This window comes from Artibeus jamaicensis, unplaced genomic scaffold (assembly GCF_021234435.1).
Source record: "Artibeus jamaicensis isolate MK-2021 breed Jamaican fruit bat unplaced genomic scaffold, CSHL_Jam_final contig_585, whole genome shotgun sequence".
NCBI classification, from domain to species: domain Eukaryota; kingdom Metazoa; phylum Chordata; class Mammalia; order Chiroptera; family Phyllostomidae; genus Artibeus; species Artibeus jamaicensis.
In genome coordinates, this window is record NW_026521894.1 from 10,279,580 (window position 1) to 10,298,900 (window position 19,321).

Sequence of the window (19,321 nt, forward strand, 5' to 3'; positions counted from 1 at the left end):
TGGATTTTAGTTTTAACATCTTTCCATTACTGTTATGATCTGATTGCTAATTACTATCCATATTCTACACACAGAGAAATTAATAGTTGATGACCATTTCCTAAGACCTATACAAGAATCTAATCTTTATGGAAGACTGGCACTGATATTTGATGATGATGGAAAATATAAATGTATTAGCATATAACTGATATGACTTGTCTGAAGGTTTTATTTTTTTCTCCTGCTATAACATTTGTAAGTGGATGTTCAATTAACTATAGACACAGATAGTAAGCTGTTTTGCTAATGCTGGTGGGTTAAAAAGTATAAAGGTATAAAGAAAAAGGAATTATAAAACAAGTGGGGGAGGCGTTTCCTTCAAATGGATGGAACCCATTCTTTTGAAAGAAAACTCCCCTCTTACCTTGGTCCTGGAGCTGGTTAGTTCTCCTCTGTCCTCCTCCTAGGGGAGAAATACCCAAAGTTAAACAATAATAGAACATGGTCTTGTATTAAAGTCAAGTTCAGTTCTGGCCAACCCCTTCCTCAGGTCTCACAAGACACTACCAACCGCCTGGTATACTGGGGCATTCATTGAATTGAACTTACAATCTATTTTTAAGGATTAGGCCAAAGGGGAATGAACTGAGGAGTAGGGGAATTAAAGGAAGGGCATTGTTTGGGCAATATTTGTCAGTCAGAATCAATCATGGCGGCTATGGTGGGGAATACTACAGTTCCTTTGGGGAGGGGGCGTGCCATAGTGTTTCAGCTCTTCTCCCTGATGTTCTCCGTGTCTCTAAGGTAAAATGATAGTGCTACAAGCAACAACATGTTTGGAGAAGCAGCACTAAATTGATATTAACAAGAATCATTGTAAAAATGAAAAAAATTCAAAAGGTGATTCGATAGAAGGATTAGGAATAAATCTGAGAGATGGGTATTCTCAGAAACTATGTGCCTGTTTTATTTTTTAAAACAGGAAATCATAGGTAGAATAAAGGTGGGGTTTTTATTTATTTATTTTTATAAATTAAAAGGAAAAGACTCGTAATGTCTTTGGAGAGAAACAAGGCAGCATAGTGAAGGAAGCGTGGATCTGGGAATCAAATAGTGATGGGCCTCTATTCCAGCTTTATCACTGAGCAGTTCTCTGACCTGAGTTTCAGCAGCAACATCTGTCCAGCTGAAGGTAGTACCACTGATGTCAAGTTGTAGGGGGAAATGTATTCATATACACATTCTTGCTATGAAGTAGTTGTTAAATTTTATTTCCTTTTCCTTTATGTAAACTCCAATATAGTCTGTTCTTATTTGAATTACTTTCTCTCTTTTGAAACTACTGTCTAATTAATTGAGCTTAGAATCAGTTCCTAATTACCCTTTGGCATAATTTCAGAGAGAGTGACTGGTTCCCATAATAAAATACCAGACAATTGATTGAATTCCGTGAGACATGAAGGAAAGTGGAGACCAAGAATGAGCCTGAACCCATACAAGATCATGTGCTATTGTTATTTAACTTTGGGTAACTTATTAAAATTCTTTATCAAGTAAAACGACATTAGGTGAGAAAATGGATGTACTTTGGAACCTTGGGTTGTCACAATATGTTCCAGAGATGTCAAAATGAAGGATGTTGTAATCAGTAATGGCCATTATGAAAAGGTGCAGGAATAAAACAATCTATGGCAGGTTCTATGTTATACTTCTATTACTGTTACCATTTGTTAGTGTTACATTCATCCTATAAACTTTAATCAACTCGAAGTTACATCATACAACTCCTCAAACTGTGATCATATACATTTCCTTCTTGTTCTTCCTTGGGTGGGAACTTTGACTTCATTCAGTATCTTTAATGAATGTCCTAAAAGTGGCTTCTTTTGTAAACTGGACTTTTATCCAGTAAACTTTATAAAGTCCAAATAATATATTCAGAAAAAGAGCATTTCTTCTTTTTTTCTGAAATAAATACATTCAGAAATTGCAAAGCTGTGCTCTAAATGGAAGAAAGTCAATTGTGTTTCATGAAACACCTCCTTCGTTCATGGAAACCACTTACATGACAGAATTTGAAGGACATATATTTATCTTCTGAAATGATCTGAGAATCTATGAATAACTGTGTGCACTGCCTGCATTGGGCAAAATCACGGCGCTGTACAGTCTTCATGCTTCAGGGCATAAAATGATTGTTATTTGTGATGAGGTAAAAATGAAAAAGAAATTAAATGGCACTGAAGTTGCTGCTGTTACTATGGTGCTCATAAAAGTCACCCTCTCAAGCATGACATATTGAAACACCACAGAATACCACTTTACATGGACTACTTTTTATCATATCTAAATATGAAAATATATGTTTTATTCTAAAAATCAGAGCAAGTCCTTCTATGTGCATGTGCTTTACTTGTGTTGTTTGATCCCCCTTTTTATACAACCCAATGAATTTTGTCAGATTTCTACTTTGCCAAAAGCCTGATGTTGGTATATACTTTTAAATGTCTATATACAGGCATGCAAGACCTGTGGCTTCTACAGGGAAGTGCTTTCCTTAAATACCTTTTTACTTCACAATGTAGACAGACTGTGACAAAAGCAGCTATTCACTGAAGTGATTTATTTAATTTCAAAACCGGTCCAGCTTCTACTGGAGCTATGGGAGTGAATTTTCCCCCACTCTTATTGTCTGCAACTTCGAAGAGGTATAAGAGAATTCTTTGGTTGTTTTACTAAAGATAGTTCATGGTATGATTCAGAATGTCAGGCTCTCAAAGAGGGAAGGGAATTTAGATGTCATTGGCGTAGTGCGCTAAGAGATGTTCAAAACCGCTTTCCTTCTACCCGAACAACTCATGGTTGGGGATCATAGCCAACTTTTCCCATTTGAGGGACCATTTTTAATCGTAAAATCTTTCTTTGTGCTGACCTGAAATCTCCCCGTGCAATTTTCTTAGCTTAACAAGGGTTTATTTTTTTTAGTATAAATTAAACATTATAGTTTCTTGAGCTCTATATGGGTAATTTCAATGTGCCTGGAAATTGTCAATGTTGCTAAAATTACAGCATGGAAGGACAGAAATATTTTAGCAAGTTTCCAATGTAAGCTATATATATTTATATATAATGTATGTGTTTAATATATATGTATATTACAATAGTTCTTTTTCCATAAGAGCACTGGAGAGAGTCAGAAGACCTCAGTTCTAATCTCAATTGTGGGACTGTGGGCAAGTCACTTAACCTCTCTAATTTATAATGCCTTCCTCTATAATAAAATGACATTATAAGAGGGTTGAAAGGAACAAGTAAACAAATATGTATGAAAATGGTTTGAAAGCTATAATGCTATATCATTAATATTATTATTTCACTTTAGAAATATACTGCTCATTATTTTTTAGCATTTCACAGTAAGCCAAATTTAAACACCATCTCATAAAAATGAACTACAGAGCACATTAAATTTTATATTAACTGATTCCTTGCTGTATATGATATTATCATTGCTATGTTGTTTAATAGGAAGCATTTTTCCCCCTATGATCTCTAGTTTTGACTCTGGGTGACAATCTGAGGTCAGATTTTCTTGGATCCTATTTACTTCTCTTTATCTCCAACTAGCTTCAAATACATGTCCAAGGTTAGGCTACTCACTTAGGGCTCCAGATACTTGCTTTCCTTTTAAGTTTTCTATTCATCATGTTTTTTTTCTTTTTATGCTAAAGGCACCGGCAACATAGAGCAGCTATATTTGCTGATAATGCTTTTCTGATTTTTTTTGTAGTCCTAGCTGCAGATGCCTGATAAGAGGTAAGTCTAGGGGCTAGAGACATAATGATGTGGTCTCTCAGTCAATAATAGGATTTTGAACCTTTATCATCTCAAAAAGGATGTTCAGAAATTGCATGTCTGCCAGCCCCAAATATGAAACAACTCGGATTTTATGACAGCAGAGGCCTGTCTGCTGCCCGTGTCGTTCTGGGCAGTTGTACAGGCAGCTGCTTCTGTGCAGTGAAGCCACAGTGGCAGGGGCTGCACACACTCACAGTTTCTGTGAGCGTGAAGGACTCTTTGTGTCACGTTTGTTTGATTTACTCCAATTTAATTCTTATTTTGGCTAACTCCCAAATATTTAATGTTTAGAGCAAACAGATAGAATTTTTAAGATTTCTGTAAAATATTGTCAGCGTGTCAGTTTTCTTCACTGAGTATCCCAGGAAAAAAGTAAGCTAAGTAAGGTCGAATTTATTTCAGCACGATGTGATCTGACATTGTATGGTCGGTGGTATTGAAAGTGACAGATGTCTCCCACAGTTGAGTGTGGCATAGTCTGAAAGGCACACTTGATGGTGGGAATGGTTTCGGCCTTCAGTTTTTCTTCAGTGTTGAGCTGTGTGATATTACAGGGGCGTTTTGAAATGGTTTCACAAGGTTTTGAAAGTGTATTTCATTCTGTGGATGAGTTGTAACAATGATTTTTGAGTTTTTAGAAAGTATGAAATCTGTCCATTTCAAATGAACTGCTTTTAATCATGAAAAAACACTTTTCTTTTATTAAGGAGATTATACAGTGAGTTCATAGTATTTGTAACTTCTGTTAGTATAATTATTATTTATAAAATATTCTCATAATCAATGTAAGGCTTGTCCTGAGAAGGCTTGGGGCCAAGACTGGGTATTTTTGAAAGTCAAATGGTGATTTTTCTACTTTGGTGTTGACAGTTGTATATAATTCTGTGTTTGTGGAAAAGTTATCAGACAAAAACGTTATGAGACTGAGTTAGTGGGGGATAATTAAAATAAATGAGCTATAGCTTCTTATTCCTGGCTAAGTTAGAATAAACTATAATTCTAAACCAGGGTCTTTACTATTTTTCTAGCTTATTACAAGTGACTGCCAAGTGACTTTATTTTTCTTTTCTTAAACATGAGTCATAAACCATCCCCTCTTGGCTGAAACTATCTTTAGAAACAAAAGGAATTTAACAATTCCTAGAGTTCTGGATGAGTGGTTTCTCATATACTATGCTAAAAGAAATGGATGCATTTTCATTTTTATGGAAAACCATTATTTACATGTGATGTACTTAAGTAGATGTTTATTATTAGTATAAAACTGCTTTAAAGCAGCATTGTATAGAATTCTGCATTGAGGAGTGTATTATGGCTTCATAATAAAATGAGCTTTGTAATATGTTATTATAGGTATTTTGGAGTTTTATGGTAACTGATTATTACACTCTGTCCAAAGTCCTCTCTGTGTGTATTTTCCAAAATATTCTTTATGTAACTAATCATTACAAGTGGAAAGATTTCCTCTTTCCCTTGTCTGCAGTCTGTCCCCACACTACCTCCACACACTTAGGTAAGAGGGCCCTGAGACAACAAGGGGTAAGAATCTACCCTGCATGATTATCACGCTCCTCTTTTTGCTCCTACAGAAATGGGCATAGTAAGAGTTATGATCTCTCTGAGAGTGTTAACAGCTCTGCAGCCTGTGCTGAGGCCTAGCAGGTTATAATTTTCCTAGTGTTCTTTCCATTATGAAGGTAAATCTAGTGAGTAAGATCTTACACAAACAATGCACAAAAAAGTAAAAACGACAACCCCAAAAAACCAAGCCAAACCAAACAAAACCCTGATCATTTGACTATGCTGCTATTCTGAGGATAAATTAATGCCACTCCTAAGTTTAATACAGGCAAGTGTATAGGTGTCAAGTTCAAGGGCATTTACTGTCTAGAGAAGTCATGGTCCTATAGCCTAAGGTCTTATAGGAAAGAAAATTAATCCGACACATTTCATCTATTAATTGAATATTGATGGGGCAAAAGAACATCTTTGTAGCTACCATCAAAAGCTACATTAAGCACAGCAGAACAACATTTTTGGGGAGAATTTAAATATTGGTCCTGAGAATGCTGAATATGAGGAAATGGAGACAAACCCAACAGAAAAGGAATAGCACTGAAGTCCGATATATTTGAACCTACGTTGGATTCTGTCCTCCACACAGGATCTCCATGCACAAATTAACTCTTTGCCTTTGATTTGAATATACTATCACAGTGACATCACAAGATTGTCTTAGCATCCTTTCCTGTCATGAAAGTGAAGGCTTTTTATGCTGTCACTCTCTGTTAACTCCTGCTTGCCAGGCGGCATTGGGTACATTGAAAACCCCATATGGATAATTTCTCTGATGTCAACTATTTGCCCCACTGCTGAGACTTTATACGTATGTCTCATCCCAACTTATCAGGTTCAGTATAAAAATAGAAGCAGCAGTAGTTCCAGGCACACTAACCTGCTGCTCTCCCTGTTTTCCTAGTTCCAGGATTCCCAGTTCCATAGATCTCCCTTCTAGCTCTTCCCCCTGCAGCCAGTCCTTTTGTTATGGAGGTTCTTCCAGTAAATTTGTTTTAAATACCTGGGCTTCATCCCCTTACCATGGTATCTTAGTTGTGCCTCTTTCTAGATTTCAGCATTGCCAGGGCCTTGGCAGGGGGGTGAGTTTCCTTTCTAGCCCTGGTGTTTTTAGCTTTAGTTCTAGAACCTGCATTTGGGCTTCCACACACCAACCCAGAGAGGGGGATCCAAACACACAGAACCTTCACGCACTTGCTCGGCTGTTCCTTTGTGTCCCCTTTTAACCCGATCCTTAGCTCTGGAATTGCTTCTGAAGACCATTCCTTATAATGAACTGAACCTTAAAGATGAGTGACACAATACGCAACCTGCCTAGCTACCAGACAGGTACCAGGAGAAAACTCATAAATACACTACTAGTGTCGACATAAGATCATCTGCAATGCATTTATTACATATCCGATTATGAACTTTGGCCTTAGATACACACTTATATTTCCTAAGTCCACCTGGTGTGTATAGATCAAGGCCGCTTGGCTTGTCCGTTACAGGCTTGAATTCACATTAGTTGCAGAATGACACTGAATGAATTTGAATTGTTTAGGATATAGATATTTTTATCTTTATAGAATTTGTTTATAAGGCAGTTAGTGGAACTAAAGAATAACAGTTTGGCATTCTGGCTTTTCTTAGAATAGTCAGAATTGGTATCTTGCCTTAGATCTGTCATCAAGTCAGTTTGTGAGAGTTAAACTATCAAACTTCTTGTGTAGCAGTTTTATCTTGTTAAATTTAATTCTCTTTGAAGTAGTAAAAGCTACAATGGCCCAAATTTAACCATTTTCCTAGTCAAGTTATTATAACACAACTTCTAAACCTAATGGTAAGAAGTTACACAGAGGAGAGTATTGAATTTAGAAACTTCCCAGCTGTGCTGTTACCCCCAGTACCCACAGAGCACCCCCAGAGTGAACAACTTAAAAACTACCTGGTGAACGTGTAGTTGCAACTCAGAAATTATCTGTTGAATGAACTGGCAGATGAGTGAAGGGGAATCACATTAGCTTTTTTTTTCTAGTAGCAAGAATGGCAAAAATGTAAAATGCCTGGTGCCTCTTAAGGAAATGCAGAAAAATGCATTTTCCCCTTTTCAGGGGGAACTGTAATTTTAATTAACCTTTAATTTCAAGAAAGAGCTTAATAAAAAATCTAGAATTTCAAGTGGCACTGGAAATTTCGTTTCCTATTGCATTCAAAATTCAGGAAGGGAAGGATGAAGTTCTTGGATTCCAGAGGGGCTTCTTTTCTCCTGGGGCACATGCAGGACAGATACCTTTACTATGGAACATCTCAGTCTGTGAATGCAAAATACTTGGTATCCATAGTAAACATCAGCATCTCTAATAGTAAACTGGGTATGTGTTTCAGCATATCCCAACCATGAGAATTGTGTGTATTTTCTTGTATGCTGAGAGGTGCAATTGATTTTGTGTTGTATGTGTTTTGTAATCCTTAGTCCAATAGACTACATTCCAAAACATAATGGGATCACGAAAAGTAAGTTATCTGTAGCATCTCTTAATATGAAACCCAAAAAATGAAGGATGCTCATGAGCTAAAATATCTCTATCCATAATAGTTAAAATGAAATAAAAATAGTGTACAAATCACCTGCAACTCATTTCCAGAAAACGAGTTATAAGTTTATTCACTTTGAGGCCAAATGCTGCTCAGTAATATTAATTAAGTCATTTTTAAAACTATGTAATTTAATTTGTTTAGTGTCTACATTAAATATTAATAGTTAATTTGTTACTAACGCCAAAAATAGACTACAGCTTTCTTCTCACATACAACATCCAGAAAACCTCTTTTTTTCGAATTATTCCATGTACACCTGAAATGATGACTGTCTCACAAATTTCACATGGGAAAGTAGTTCCTTAGGGTATATTTTTCATACATGAACTTGAATATTATGTTTAATGCATCTGCCCTAACAAATCCTCCAAAGTCCATTTCCTACAGAGAACTGTACTCAACCTGATATGGACCTGGACTTGGGCCAAGTGTCCTGTGAGGGCAGTGATTGTGTTAAATACTGAAAGAAGAAGTGTAGGGAAAGATGTGCGATTCTAATTCTCATCCTTAGTACTTTCTTCCCCCGTTAGGCTGTTACTTTGGGGTTCTGACTCACCTGTTATAAACTGAGCAGGATGTGTCTGGTTTTAGAGGGTCAGCTCCTGTTGCCATGGGTTCCTGCTAATTTGCTAAGGGCATCAGCTGGTCCCAGGGACTTCATTTTTTCCAGATCAACTACTGATCAAGTTCTTTTGGAACTGTTTTCTTTTGCGACATTTTTTTGGGGGGGGGTGGGAGGCAGTGACAGAACATTTGTCTTATTTCAGACACTCCCACAAACATCTTTAGAGAAGGCAAAATTTTAATGGGAATTATAGGAAGATAATTTTTATAAACTTGCTTCAAATATTAGGGTCAAGTACACAAATCCTTACAAAGTTCCAGGAGAAGTCTTCAGATATGATCCATTGCATTTTTCCTGGAGGTACTTATAGATACCAGACACCATGAATATCTTTAAATAGGGTATTCTCATCTAACAACTATTTAGTACTCAATAAATTTGTATTAACTAAATTATGGTTTGCTTTAAACCACCTTTATCAGTTTTATTTATTGCATAGTAAAGTTGAGAGTATAGTAGCTAATATAATATAGGTGATAAAGTAAATATAGTATTTTGACAGTAAAGTATGCAACTTTATTGGGCAATAAATGCTATCGTATGGTAGATATTTATACAGTAGTAAAGTTGAGGGTGAAGTCAAAATAGACATACTTCCTCTGTCTTCTAAACTTTATATTCCACTTCAATTCCATCTAAAGTATATATACTAAAACAAGCTTTAAACATTTCTCAGCCAGAGAAAGATTGTCATGAATGTCGAAGAAGGGGCGGGAAGGAAAGAGGCAACATGGACAGTCGTGTAAGTTACACTGCACACGTGGAAAGGAGAGTTGGAAAGTTCTTTCACTCACTGATATTTATAGTTTGTACATTTACTGATAATTACCTCCATTTTCTAACATTAGAATCTATAGATACTAAGTGTAACAGCATCAGTATACCTGTCATCATTTTATCACCTAAAAACTGGAGAACCTATGTCAAAATCCAATAAAACACAGTATAGTATGAACCTCCTGTGAGAGCTGCAAGTGATGGCTCAGTCATTTTAACGTTTCATCGTATACACCCAAAACACACTAGTCTGAAATAAAGTCTCTGAAAAATAGTCTCTTAGAACAATAAAGAGCACCGAACATCTTTCTCTGTCATGAAGAATGGCACTGGCTGTCACTGCTGTCATATTTTTAAACCAGTCACAGAAATACTCTCTGTGATGATCCTGATTGCATTTTTCTAAAAATATGCATTAAAACCCAAGTCCTGACACTTTATCCTGATTATATTACCATACTCTTCCTATTTTCTGAAGCATTTGGCCAAACAGCAAGGTCTAGAAGTTTAAAACACCCTGGACGGACAGAAGACTGCTAGTCATTTATCTGCCTTCTCCTGTTAAGCTTATATAAGAGGAAAGATTACTGTTTCCCTTTTCTTAAAGCCTCATGTTGCTTAATGAATCAAAACAGCAGAGTTTGTGAGAAAACCGCAATTAGTGACAATGAAACACTCATGTCTCACTATATGAATAACTATTAACCTAAAGACCTGGTTAAAAAAGGTATATCCTATAAGAAAAACAGACTTCGTCTTTACTGAAAAAAATGAAGCAAAAATGTTTCAAAGGTGTATATGCATGCACTTGAAGCAGTTATGTGTGCCTTCTAGGTCCTGCTCTGATGGATGCAATTGTTTTGAACTTGCTCCTACATCAGAAGGTGCCTATTAGTCCATCTCTATATTAGTTTGCCTTTACCATAACAGACAGATCATACTCAGTTAGGAATGAGAATTTAAGCTTAATGAACTTCTTGCTTAGTTGGGACGGGGCAGAGGAGTGAGAGGTTAGGTGAACACTGGCTAGTCTTCAGTGTCCTTCCAATGGTCTCAAAGATGGACAAAGTGACTGTGGTTTTGGCATGCAGGGGCCAGCTTGCTCAGGAAATTGTGGCACGAATAAAACAAAGCACATAAAAACACCCTCCATCCAGGAAGCTGAGGTTAACAATGGCCTCATTAACAAGATCCAGGGAAGGACAGGAAAAGAGGGGGAAGCCAATAGCTGATTATTATACAGTTTTAGACAGATGAAGCCCTTCAGCTTCTCCCCAAACAATCCCTGTAGTGTGGATTTGACAAAGTGGCACATTTAAGAGGGAACTCTCGCCATCAATGCGAGTCAGGCCCACCCGCGTATGAGGGCCAAATTCAGTCCCTGGAACTTGACTTTATCAGTAGACACAAGACAGAAGACAAAGCAGCTACATCCACAGAGAATTAATTAAGAGCAAAAGCGACACCCAGTGAATGTAATCAATAGTCCGAACACTGATCTACATTATCAACCACCATTGCTTTCTCCCCTCCTATTTCTCTTAAATTATTTATACCAAGATGCTCCTATAACTACTGTTTCAATAGATGTTGATTTGCTAGTTGGCCGAACTGACTTTATATGTTTTCACGTTGTATCATACAGAATATACCCTCATCCTGAGTATATCTTGACCAAACATCCTGGTGCCAGTTTCAGTTTCTGAATGTTGAAATCTTTTGGGGTAGGATTTTGTCATGGATAATTTACTAGTTTGGCTTTCTCCCTGCACATTTCTTCACAAACATATGGGAGGGATAGTCACGTAAACCTGACTTCAGAATTGCCAAAGTCCACACCCAAATTTCTCTTCATTGGCTAATTTTGTTCTGTCCTTGTTAAAATCGTCCCTTATGAACATAGCATAAACCCCTAATTATTACAGTGTAGCTTGCAAACACAAAATACTGACTTAGCACAGCCTTGCCAGCAATAGCATTTGTTTCTTAAACCTGTCTCAACCCCTCCTCTGCCCAACAAATATCCAGAATGCATTGCAGTTTCTTTTGAAACCAATGAAAACAATCATATAATTTTTATGTTGCTTTCATTCCTGCTGGGCAATAATACAGGTCTCATTACCTTCATGTTTCAAAGGCTTACCAGAGACATCATTTTTTCAAGATCAGGTTCTTGGTTAAGTCCTTTAGAAAAGGTTCTGATTTCTTCTTGAATCTGTATCTGTGCTTTGTATGAATCTCTCCCGAGCAGCACTGAGACCAGAGTGATTTGTAAGTCACTGCCTTTGCCTCTGGCTTTACTCAAGCCCTAGTAATTCAACAGCAGCCTTTATTGCTTAAGGAAAATAGGAAATTCTGCCTCCTGGACACAAACATGTGAATTCTCTATGTCCAGGACCAAAAGGGTGAAAAGGGCAGATTTCACCAGCATTTCCGTAAGAATGAAAGTCTCGCTTTTAACACATGTGGATCATCTACATGTGTAATGCTTTGCTCAAGAATCGCATTTTAGGGCTCTCTATATGCACAATTTTAGATTGCCATTGGGTCTAATTTTACAGATCTTACTCACAGCACACTCCCTTTGCAACAGGCGAGAGTGTGACTTGAGTAAGCACCATAAAGCCAGAGCCCGGTTTTCCCTCTGATCGTGATTGCATTTATAAACAGATGTGTTTACAGAATTAGCACCACTACGAACCTCAGGATAATTTGAAATATAAAGATGCCATAATAAACAAAACATTGAAATGAAAAAAAAGGAGTTTACTGAGAAGAGGTTGATGTCTTCTCACTCAGAAACTAATAGGCAGGCATAATTTTAAAAAATAATGATAAAATGTAGAATTATTACTGACACAATGAGAGTGCAAGTTTTAGTGGCCAAAAAATGTTGATGAGATACAGAAGCATATGCTACCCATATTTTAGGCTCACTGGAAACAGCTAGTGTTCAACCAGTTTGGTTTTTATATGGCCTGAAAAATATACGTTAACTATGATTATTACTCTACAATAGAAAAAATTACCTGATTGTTGACCAAAAATATGAAATGGAGGAAAACGAAACAAACAAACAAACAAACATACCATGTTCACAAACAAAACAAAATAATTCTCTCAGGGACATCAGGGAAGGTGGAATACTATAACAACACATGTTCTATTGTTATACTATTCCACCCACCTTAATGAGGAACCCTTGGGCGTTGCTACTCCATAGCCTTTTGAATCCAGATTTCCTCCCACTTTCATGGTGTCACACGGCTTTCGCTGCTCAATGTATTCATTCATAGTGGACTCCAGGAGAAAGGCAAATTTGCCCTTGGACTTGCGGACACGAGCCACTCCCTCAGCTGTAGTCCTAGTGAACACTGACGGCTCTGCGGATCGCATGTAGGTCCACATCTTTTCATACACTGCTATTTTTGATCTCTGGAGGAAATTAAAATAAAATTAAATACAGGAAAGAAGGGAACAGCGTGTTATTATTGACAGAACTAAGATGAGAATAAAACCTTTTAGTACCTTTCCATTGCCCTCTAACTCCATTTCAGCATAATAACATTGTTATTTTGCAATTAGAAAATGACCCTTTACAGATCTTTAAGGAAATCACTGAATGACATTTAAAAGTGATATTTGCAGAAGCTGATACCTCTTGTCATAATAATTATCCTACTCAACTGCTTGAAGAACAACTTACTATTTTTAAATGCAGAAAACCATATAGAGAGTTGAACATTCAAAATCATATTTTGTATTACATTTATGGAAACTTGAAAAGGACCAGGTAAGATTTAATTTTAGCTTTGTAAAATACCTTTTGATACTGTACTTGAATTATAACAGTTAAGACTTGCGGTATTGTTTATCTTGCTTCCTGCCTCAGAGTTTTAATGAAAGCCATTCTTATAAGATGTTTACCAAAAGTGCAGTTTATATCATCAGTAGTTGAGCACAAGAGAAGCAATCAGTATAGTTTACAAACCAAATATGCATAACACAAGAATCAAACTCTCAGTCTACCAAAACATTTTTAGACTCTTCCTAGCAAAATCTCCAAATAGAACATATATTAAACTTTAAGGAGAGGTGATCCCTGTTTTCCCACTTTATACTTTGAAGAGTTAGTCATTCTGATTCTATAATTTTAGCCAAAATTTTTGTCCATTTGGGCTTTATCTGCATTACCATCACTATTTACTTCACCCAGGTCTGTTTGCTGCTATCTGCATTGATTTAGAATAGTTTCATTCACATAGATATTTTAAACATGAAAATATATCCAGATGAATTCAAATGTTCCCAAAGAATACATTTGATCAGATAGAAGTGGCTGACCCTGTCTGATGTCTTATAGTACAAGTCACATGCAGACAGTTATCCAGTGCCACTGCTTTTGTCCAGTAACAAGGTGCTGAAATTTTGCATCTGGTTCCAGATAGAAAGTAATGAGTACTTCACTGAGACTTAAATCTATGCATGAGGCTGAACCCTGATCAGAATGTGCATTTATTTACATCATCCTTCTTTTATTTACCAGAATATAAAATTCAACAAGAACCAGATCTTCAAAAACCAAGTATCCTGAATAGCAAAACTGAGGCATACATAGTTTTGGGCAAAAGCAAATAATTCAGGAGGACACAGAGAGAAACAAATAAAAGTTTTATTCATAATTTTGGTTTTATAAGAGGGAAATTAAGTCAAAGAACCCATATAATAAACTACCTAAAATAAGAGATGTGCTTACCCTCCCCCCCAAAAACCCAGATATTTTATATTAATGAATAGTCAGATGGTGATAAATATCGAGATGGGATATAGGTACCCTACAGTGTGTCTATGAAATGTTTTATGTCATTAACCCTTGAAAAAACTCCTCATGATATAGAGACTGCAGTAGGTGTGTGCATAACGACAGGTTGCCTCTGGCTACAGAAATCCTCTCATTGGGAAGTTCCCTGCCACCCCTACGATGCAGTTGCAGATTCCATGTGTGTCCAGGGTAGAGGAGTGTCTGGGTTCAGAGTGGGATCCACTACAGAGGCTGAGTTCTCAGGCCTCTTCCTTTCAGCTTTGAGAATTGCACTCTCTCCTAAAGAACTGACTCTTCCATTGTACAACAAGTTTCATTCTCTGAAAATTAACAACTCTCTGGGTCAGGTGATACAGGTTGTCCTTAAATACCTATTTTGGGGTATTTTAATTTAGGGAAGTGTTTCTACATAACCTTTAATTAGGGAATTGTTGCTACATAGCTTTTATGCATATAATAACTTTAAAAATATTTATAATTTGAGAGTTTCACCCAAAAAGATAGAGTTGCACATATACTGTATATTTCATATTATATACTGTGTTGAAAACAAAAAAAATGAGATCAATGTGGGCGTTATTTTAATTGAAATGTTTTAAAAGTATTTTTTGAAACCATGCTAGTTACTTGACAAATTCTCAATTACTATTCAGTATCTTGTAAAAGAACAGGGAATAGCTAGATGAAACTAATATAGCAAAATGGAAAAAAGTATTTTTAGAGCTTGGGAATTATGAAGATAATTTAACTGCAGAATGAAGCATAACATTAAAGGAAATAATTAGGGCACTGATATTTTTTGAAGTCTGTTTCTATATATTATTGCTGCATTTGTTTAAATGTATTGAGTTGCATATACCTTAAGTTCAAAAGAAGTTGAATTAATTACTCTAATATCTAGAAGAGGAATCCAAAGTGTGGAAATGCTAAACTTAGCAGGCCTTAGTAATAGAAATGGTAAAAAGATTCCTAGTAAAAATAAAGGAAAGATGAAAGCAATTTTTTGAAAAAAACATTTTCATGATTTATCAGCATGTTGATATTTAGAAATTCTGATTTGAAAGCATGGCTTAGATAAGGTCACATTCACATGATGATGTGCAGGCCTGGAAATAACCTCCCTTTACCTTGTCTGAGACTTCAAGAGGGCATTTGCTAGGGAGTGAGGACAAGCAAATCTTTATAAATTTGATAAGACAACCGAAAATAAGGCCATTTCTGCAGACCCAGCAAGCTTATAAATATAATGACAACGGAACTTATAAGTCCCTAAAAATTTCAACTGTGTTATTTACTTAAAGATCAGGTTTGGAAAGTAAATAAACTCAAGGTAATAAGCAATCTTAACATAAGTCATTTTTCTGAAATTGGAAAATTAATCTCAGATTTATATGTTTCAACTTTATTGTTAAAGTCAACCGCATGGGAAACTTTCTGATCTAAAGCGCCATTTCATTACTAGAAACAAGTATTAAAAAGGTGCTGTCTTTGTAATTTCTTCTAAGTTAAGCATTCTGCCATTTCTGCTTTTAACAGAAATTATGTACAAATGACATTCATTCTAGTAAATATTTAGTTGTTACCAAGTAAATCATTTCCTGTTTGTAGTGGCCTCAGCAGCAAGACCGAGTAAGAGCTCATCAATGCCCTACCTGATAATATTAGAACGCCCGAGGTAGTAATCTATCTCATTTATGTGTTCATAATTTTACTGAGACTGAAGCAGATGCAGAATAAGATTTACACTGAAATGAAAATCAGTGTGTTCAGATAAGGTATATAATAATATCAAAATACCTAAACAGAAGAACTACCATTAAGTGACAAGTAGAAAGTTTCTTTAAATACCTCTTGTTTATGCTTCACTAAGACGCACTCAACATGATCCTGTCAAGTTTCATAATGCAACAAAACCAAGGCAACTGTGGAGTTCAGATGAATTTTCCCCCATGGCCTCATTCTTTTCACAGTTGGTTATAACTATGACATTTTTTGAAGCACAGAGTGCAGGTCACTGCCTGAGGCAGTTGAGTGGGGCTGATAGATGTACCATTACTGTGTTCCTATGAGAAAACATTTTGACAAGTACAAAAATACCCTTCACATTCTGTTTCCTCAACCTGTTAGACACATGGCTTATTTAAACCAGGTCATCATCTATGGGAAAGGGAGGACACAGGGAAAAGTGAATGAGATTTTTATCAGAGCTCAAATTTATACATTCCAAAAGTGTGCTGCAAGGGAAAATTATTTCTTGTCCCATTAAGGTTCAGACTGTCCTATTATTCAGAGAAAATTCTTTCAGTTTAAAAAGTGAACTGGGGCGGGAGAGAAAGGTCACAGGGCCTGGTGAGTGCGCAGCTTGTCTGAAAGGCTGTGTAAATCCAGGGAGCAAATATCCTTATTCTTGTATTTCTCATCAATATATTCTGTTACCTCTCCCACTAGGTTTTAGAACTTGAGCAGTTTTTTAAAGCTCTATAAAAATTAGGAAAAAAAATTTCATTGTGCTCAATGCTAAAGAGCTTACAGTGAGTTTTTAAAAAATGCTTTCAAGGAATCAATGTTTTTGAAATGTTTTCAAGACAGAATGGTGAATCTACAAATAAATGCTTTGTTTACTTGAGTATCAGTCATCACTTTTTTCAGTACAATGAAAGTTATAGACGAGTTTGTGTTCTGCTTTAGTGAGTATAGATTATGGTTTCCAGGCAAATTTACTGAATTTTACCTACCTACTTTGGGTGGAAGCAGTGATCAATTTACAGATTTCCGGCACGGCACTGAGATTACACTACAAGGTGTTAGAACAGCGTGGTTCCAGTATTAAGCGTTGTAGACTGGGGTGCATTCAATAAGTTAAACCATTTTGCACAGTTATGTCTATTCACAGAAGGTTGTTAATAAAATTTACAGTCATGACTGTTATTTACAGTTTTAGAAAAGTCTACAACTACTTTGTAATTAACTTATACATTTTATGTTGTCTCCACCAGCCACACTTTGCACTGTTGACAAGGACGCTGCTTACTGTCTCGTGTCTTTTTCGAACAATGCACAGTGATGGTTTGGACTGAGCTTCTGAGTGATTTGTTTTCAGATTTATGTAAATATATGTAAATGTTATGCAAACATTATCTGTAATATATAAGGATATGATAATCAAAACATTTTTAAAAAGAGAGTTATCTTACTGAAATTTTAGTACACAGAAGTGAAGGCTTGCTTAAGAAGTGGAACATTTTGTTGTATTTAATTCCTGAGATGAATGGGAAAAATGATAAGTATATGCATTTAAAATGAAAGTGTAATCTCTCAAGTACTGTATATAAACACGAAACTTTCTTTAAAGGGCTATCATTTTTTCACAAAAGCTTAGGAAATAAGTAAAAATGTATCTTGTCTTCTTTAAGCAATTGAAAGTAACACAAAATGTCTTCATCATCGTCTAGTTATATATTTGTAAAAATGTCACTCTCGTTTTTAAATTTTTAGTACTGAAGTCACAAAATGAATTCTGATCTTTGATGAGACATTACCAAGTGTGCATCTCTGGATTTACGTAGAGCCAAAGTAATAGAGATTATTGATTAAAAAATCCATCCTCATAATTAAACGAGCAACTATAAAAACAAAAACAAAAACAAAATACCTGGCATCCCAATGGCAAGCCAAAGGGATCATATCCATATGTAAAGTGCAATTATTTCAATTTGAACAATTTTATCTGCCAAAGTACAGAAATAAGTACAAAATTCCATACAGTGTCTTACACAGGTGTCCAGAACTTAGTAGTTTTTGCCACTATTATCTTTGAGAATGCACATATATTGCTTTGAAATTCACCTGGCTGGTGTGGCTCAGTGGATTGAGTGTTGGCCTGCAAACCAAAGGGTTGCTGGGTTTGATTCCCAGTCAGGGCACATGCCTGGGTTGCAGGCCAGGTCCCCTGTAGGGGGCACATGAAAGGCATTGATGTCTCTCTTCCCCTTTCTACCTCCCTTCCCTTCTCTCTAAAAATGAATAAATAAAATCTTTTAAAAGTTAAAGAAAGGAAATTCATTGTTACAGAAGAGATTATAGGATTATATACTTCATACAGGAAGGATAACCTCCAATTAAGGTTTTCGACTTCTTATATAGGAAGTTAAATGTGGTCTTTTAAAAAAAGCCTCGCTTTTATTTTTAAGCCCTTAGCCCCAAAGCACACATAAATGTACAAATTTGCCAGATGCAGTAACATGGCATTACCAGCAGTAGAATATTTTTGTTGGATAGATTATGTTACAAAGTTGTTTTAATTACCTTTTTGTTGTTACTCTTCCTTAGAGAGGGCCCCTCTTGCAATGGGAATAAATCAGTTAGTTTTTGAAAATCAAAGTGATCATAAAGTCCATGTAGAAGTATTTGTATTAAACAGAGCAATCACCACTGTGTTTGCAAAAGCTATAATGGCTAGAGCCCATCATATAATTGTTGGCAAAATTGCCCGAATTTCAAAATTATGAACGCTTCATTGTTACTTTTTTCCTTAACTTACTCTGAAGAACTCTTTTGTTGACCCTGAATCCAATGTTCCATAGGCAATTTCTGTTTGTTTGGCCAGGTCTTCCGCACTTTCTATGGGGGAGACCATCCGCTCCACCGTCAGGAAAGCAGCGAGGTTAGCCGTGTAAGATGAGATTATGATGAGCGTAAAGAACCACCAAACACCTCCAACAATTCGACCTGAGAGGGATCTAAACATGGATAAGATAATGCGCATTTTCCTTTCTCTAACGACATAGAGAAAGAAAAAATACCATCAGTTCACCACATACGCTTAAAAATAGCATTTGCAATATTTTATTTTCTGATTATTTAATCAACAATGATTCTAGTATTTCTGTGTATGTTGGTGCTGCTTATGCTATATTAAATGCTTAAATGCCACTGAAAATATGAAAACCTTTTACTTGTTATTGTTTAATTGGCAGAAATGTGGAACTCAATCCTTTCCTTTAGGTACAGAAGAGGAATACTTACTTAAATTCATGATACCCTCCCCTATTAACATTTTCGTGTGTCTGATATTAGAATGAAGCCTACAGTTGAGATGA

General features: G+C 36.1%; 1 protein-coding gene across 1 annotated transcript in view; it reads right to left on the reverse strand.

The window, feature by feature from the left end:
• Positions 1 to 19,321, reverse strand: part of GRIA4 (glutamate ionotropic receptor AMPA type subunit 4) — a 395,647-nt gene that overhangs the window by 26,646 nt on the left and 349,680 nt on the right. The window contains exons 12-13 of the mRNA XM_053670367.1: positions 18,763 to 18,961; positions 12,588 to 12,835 (exon numbers count right to left, since the gene is read on the reverse strand). Of these exons, the coding sequence (XP_053526342.1) occupies positions 12,588 to 12,835; positions 18,763 to 18,961 (447 nt within the window). The remainder of the gene's footprint in view (positions 1 to 12,587; positions 12,836 to 18,762; positions 18,962 to 19,321) is intronic.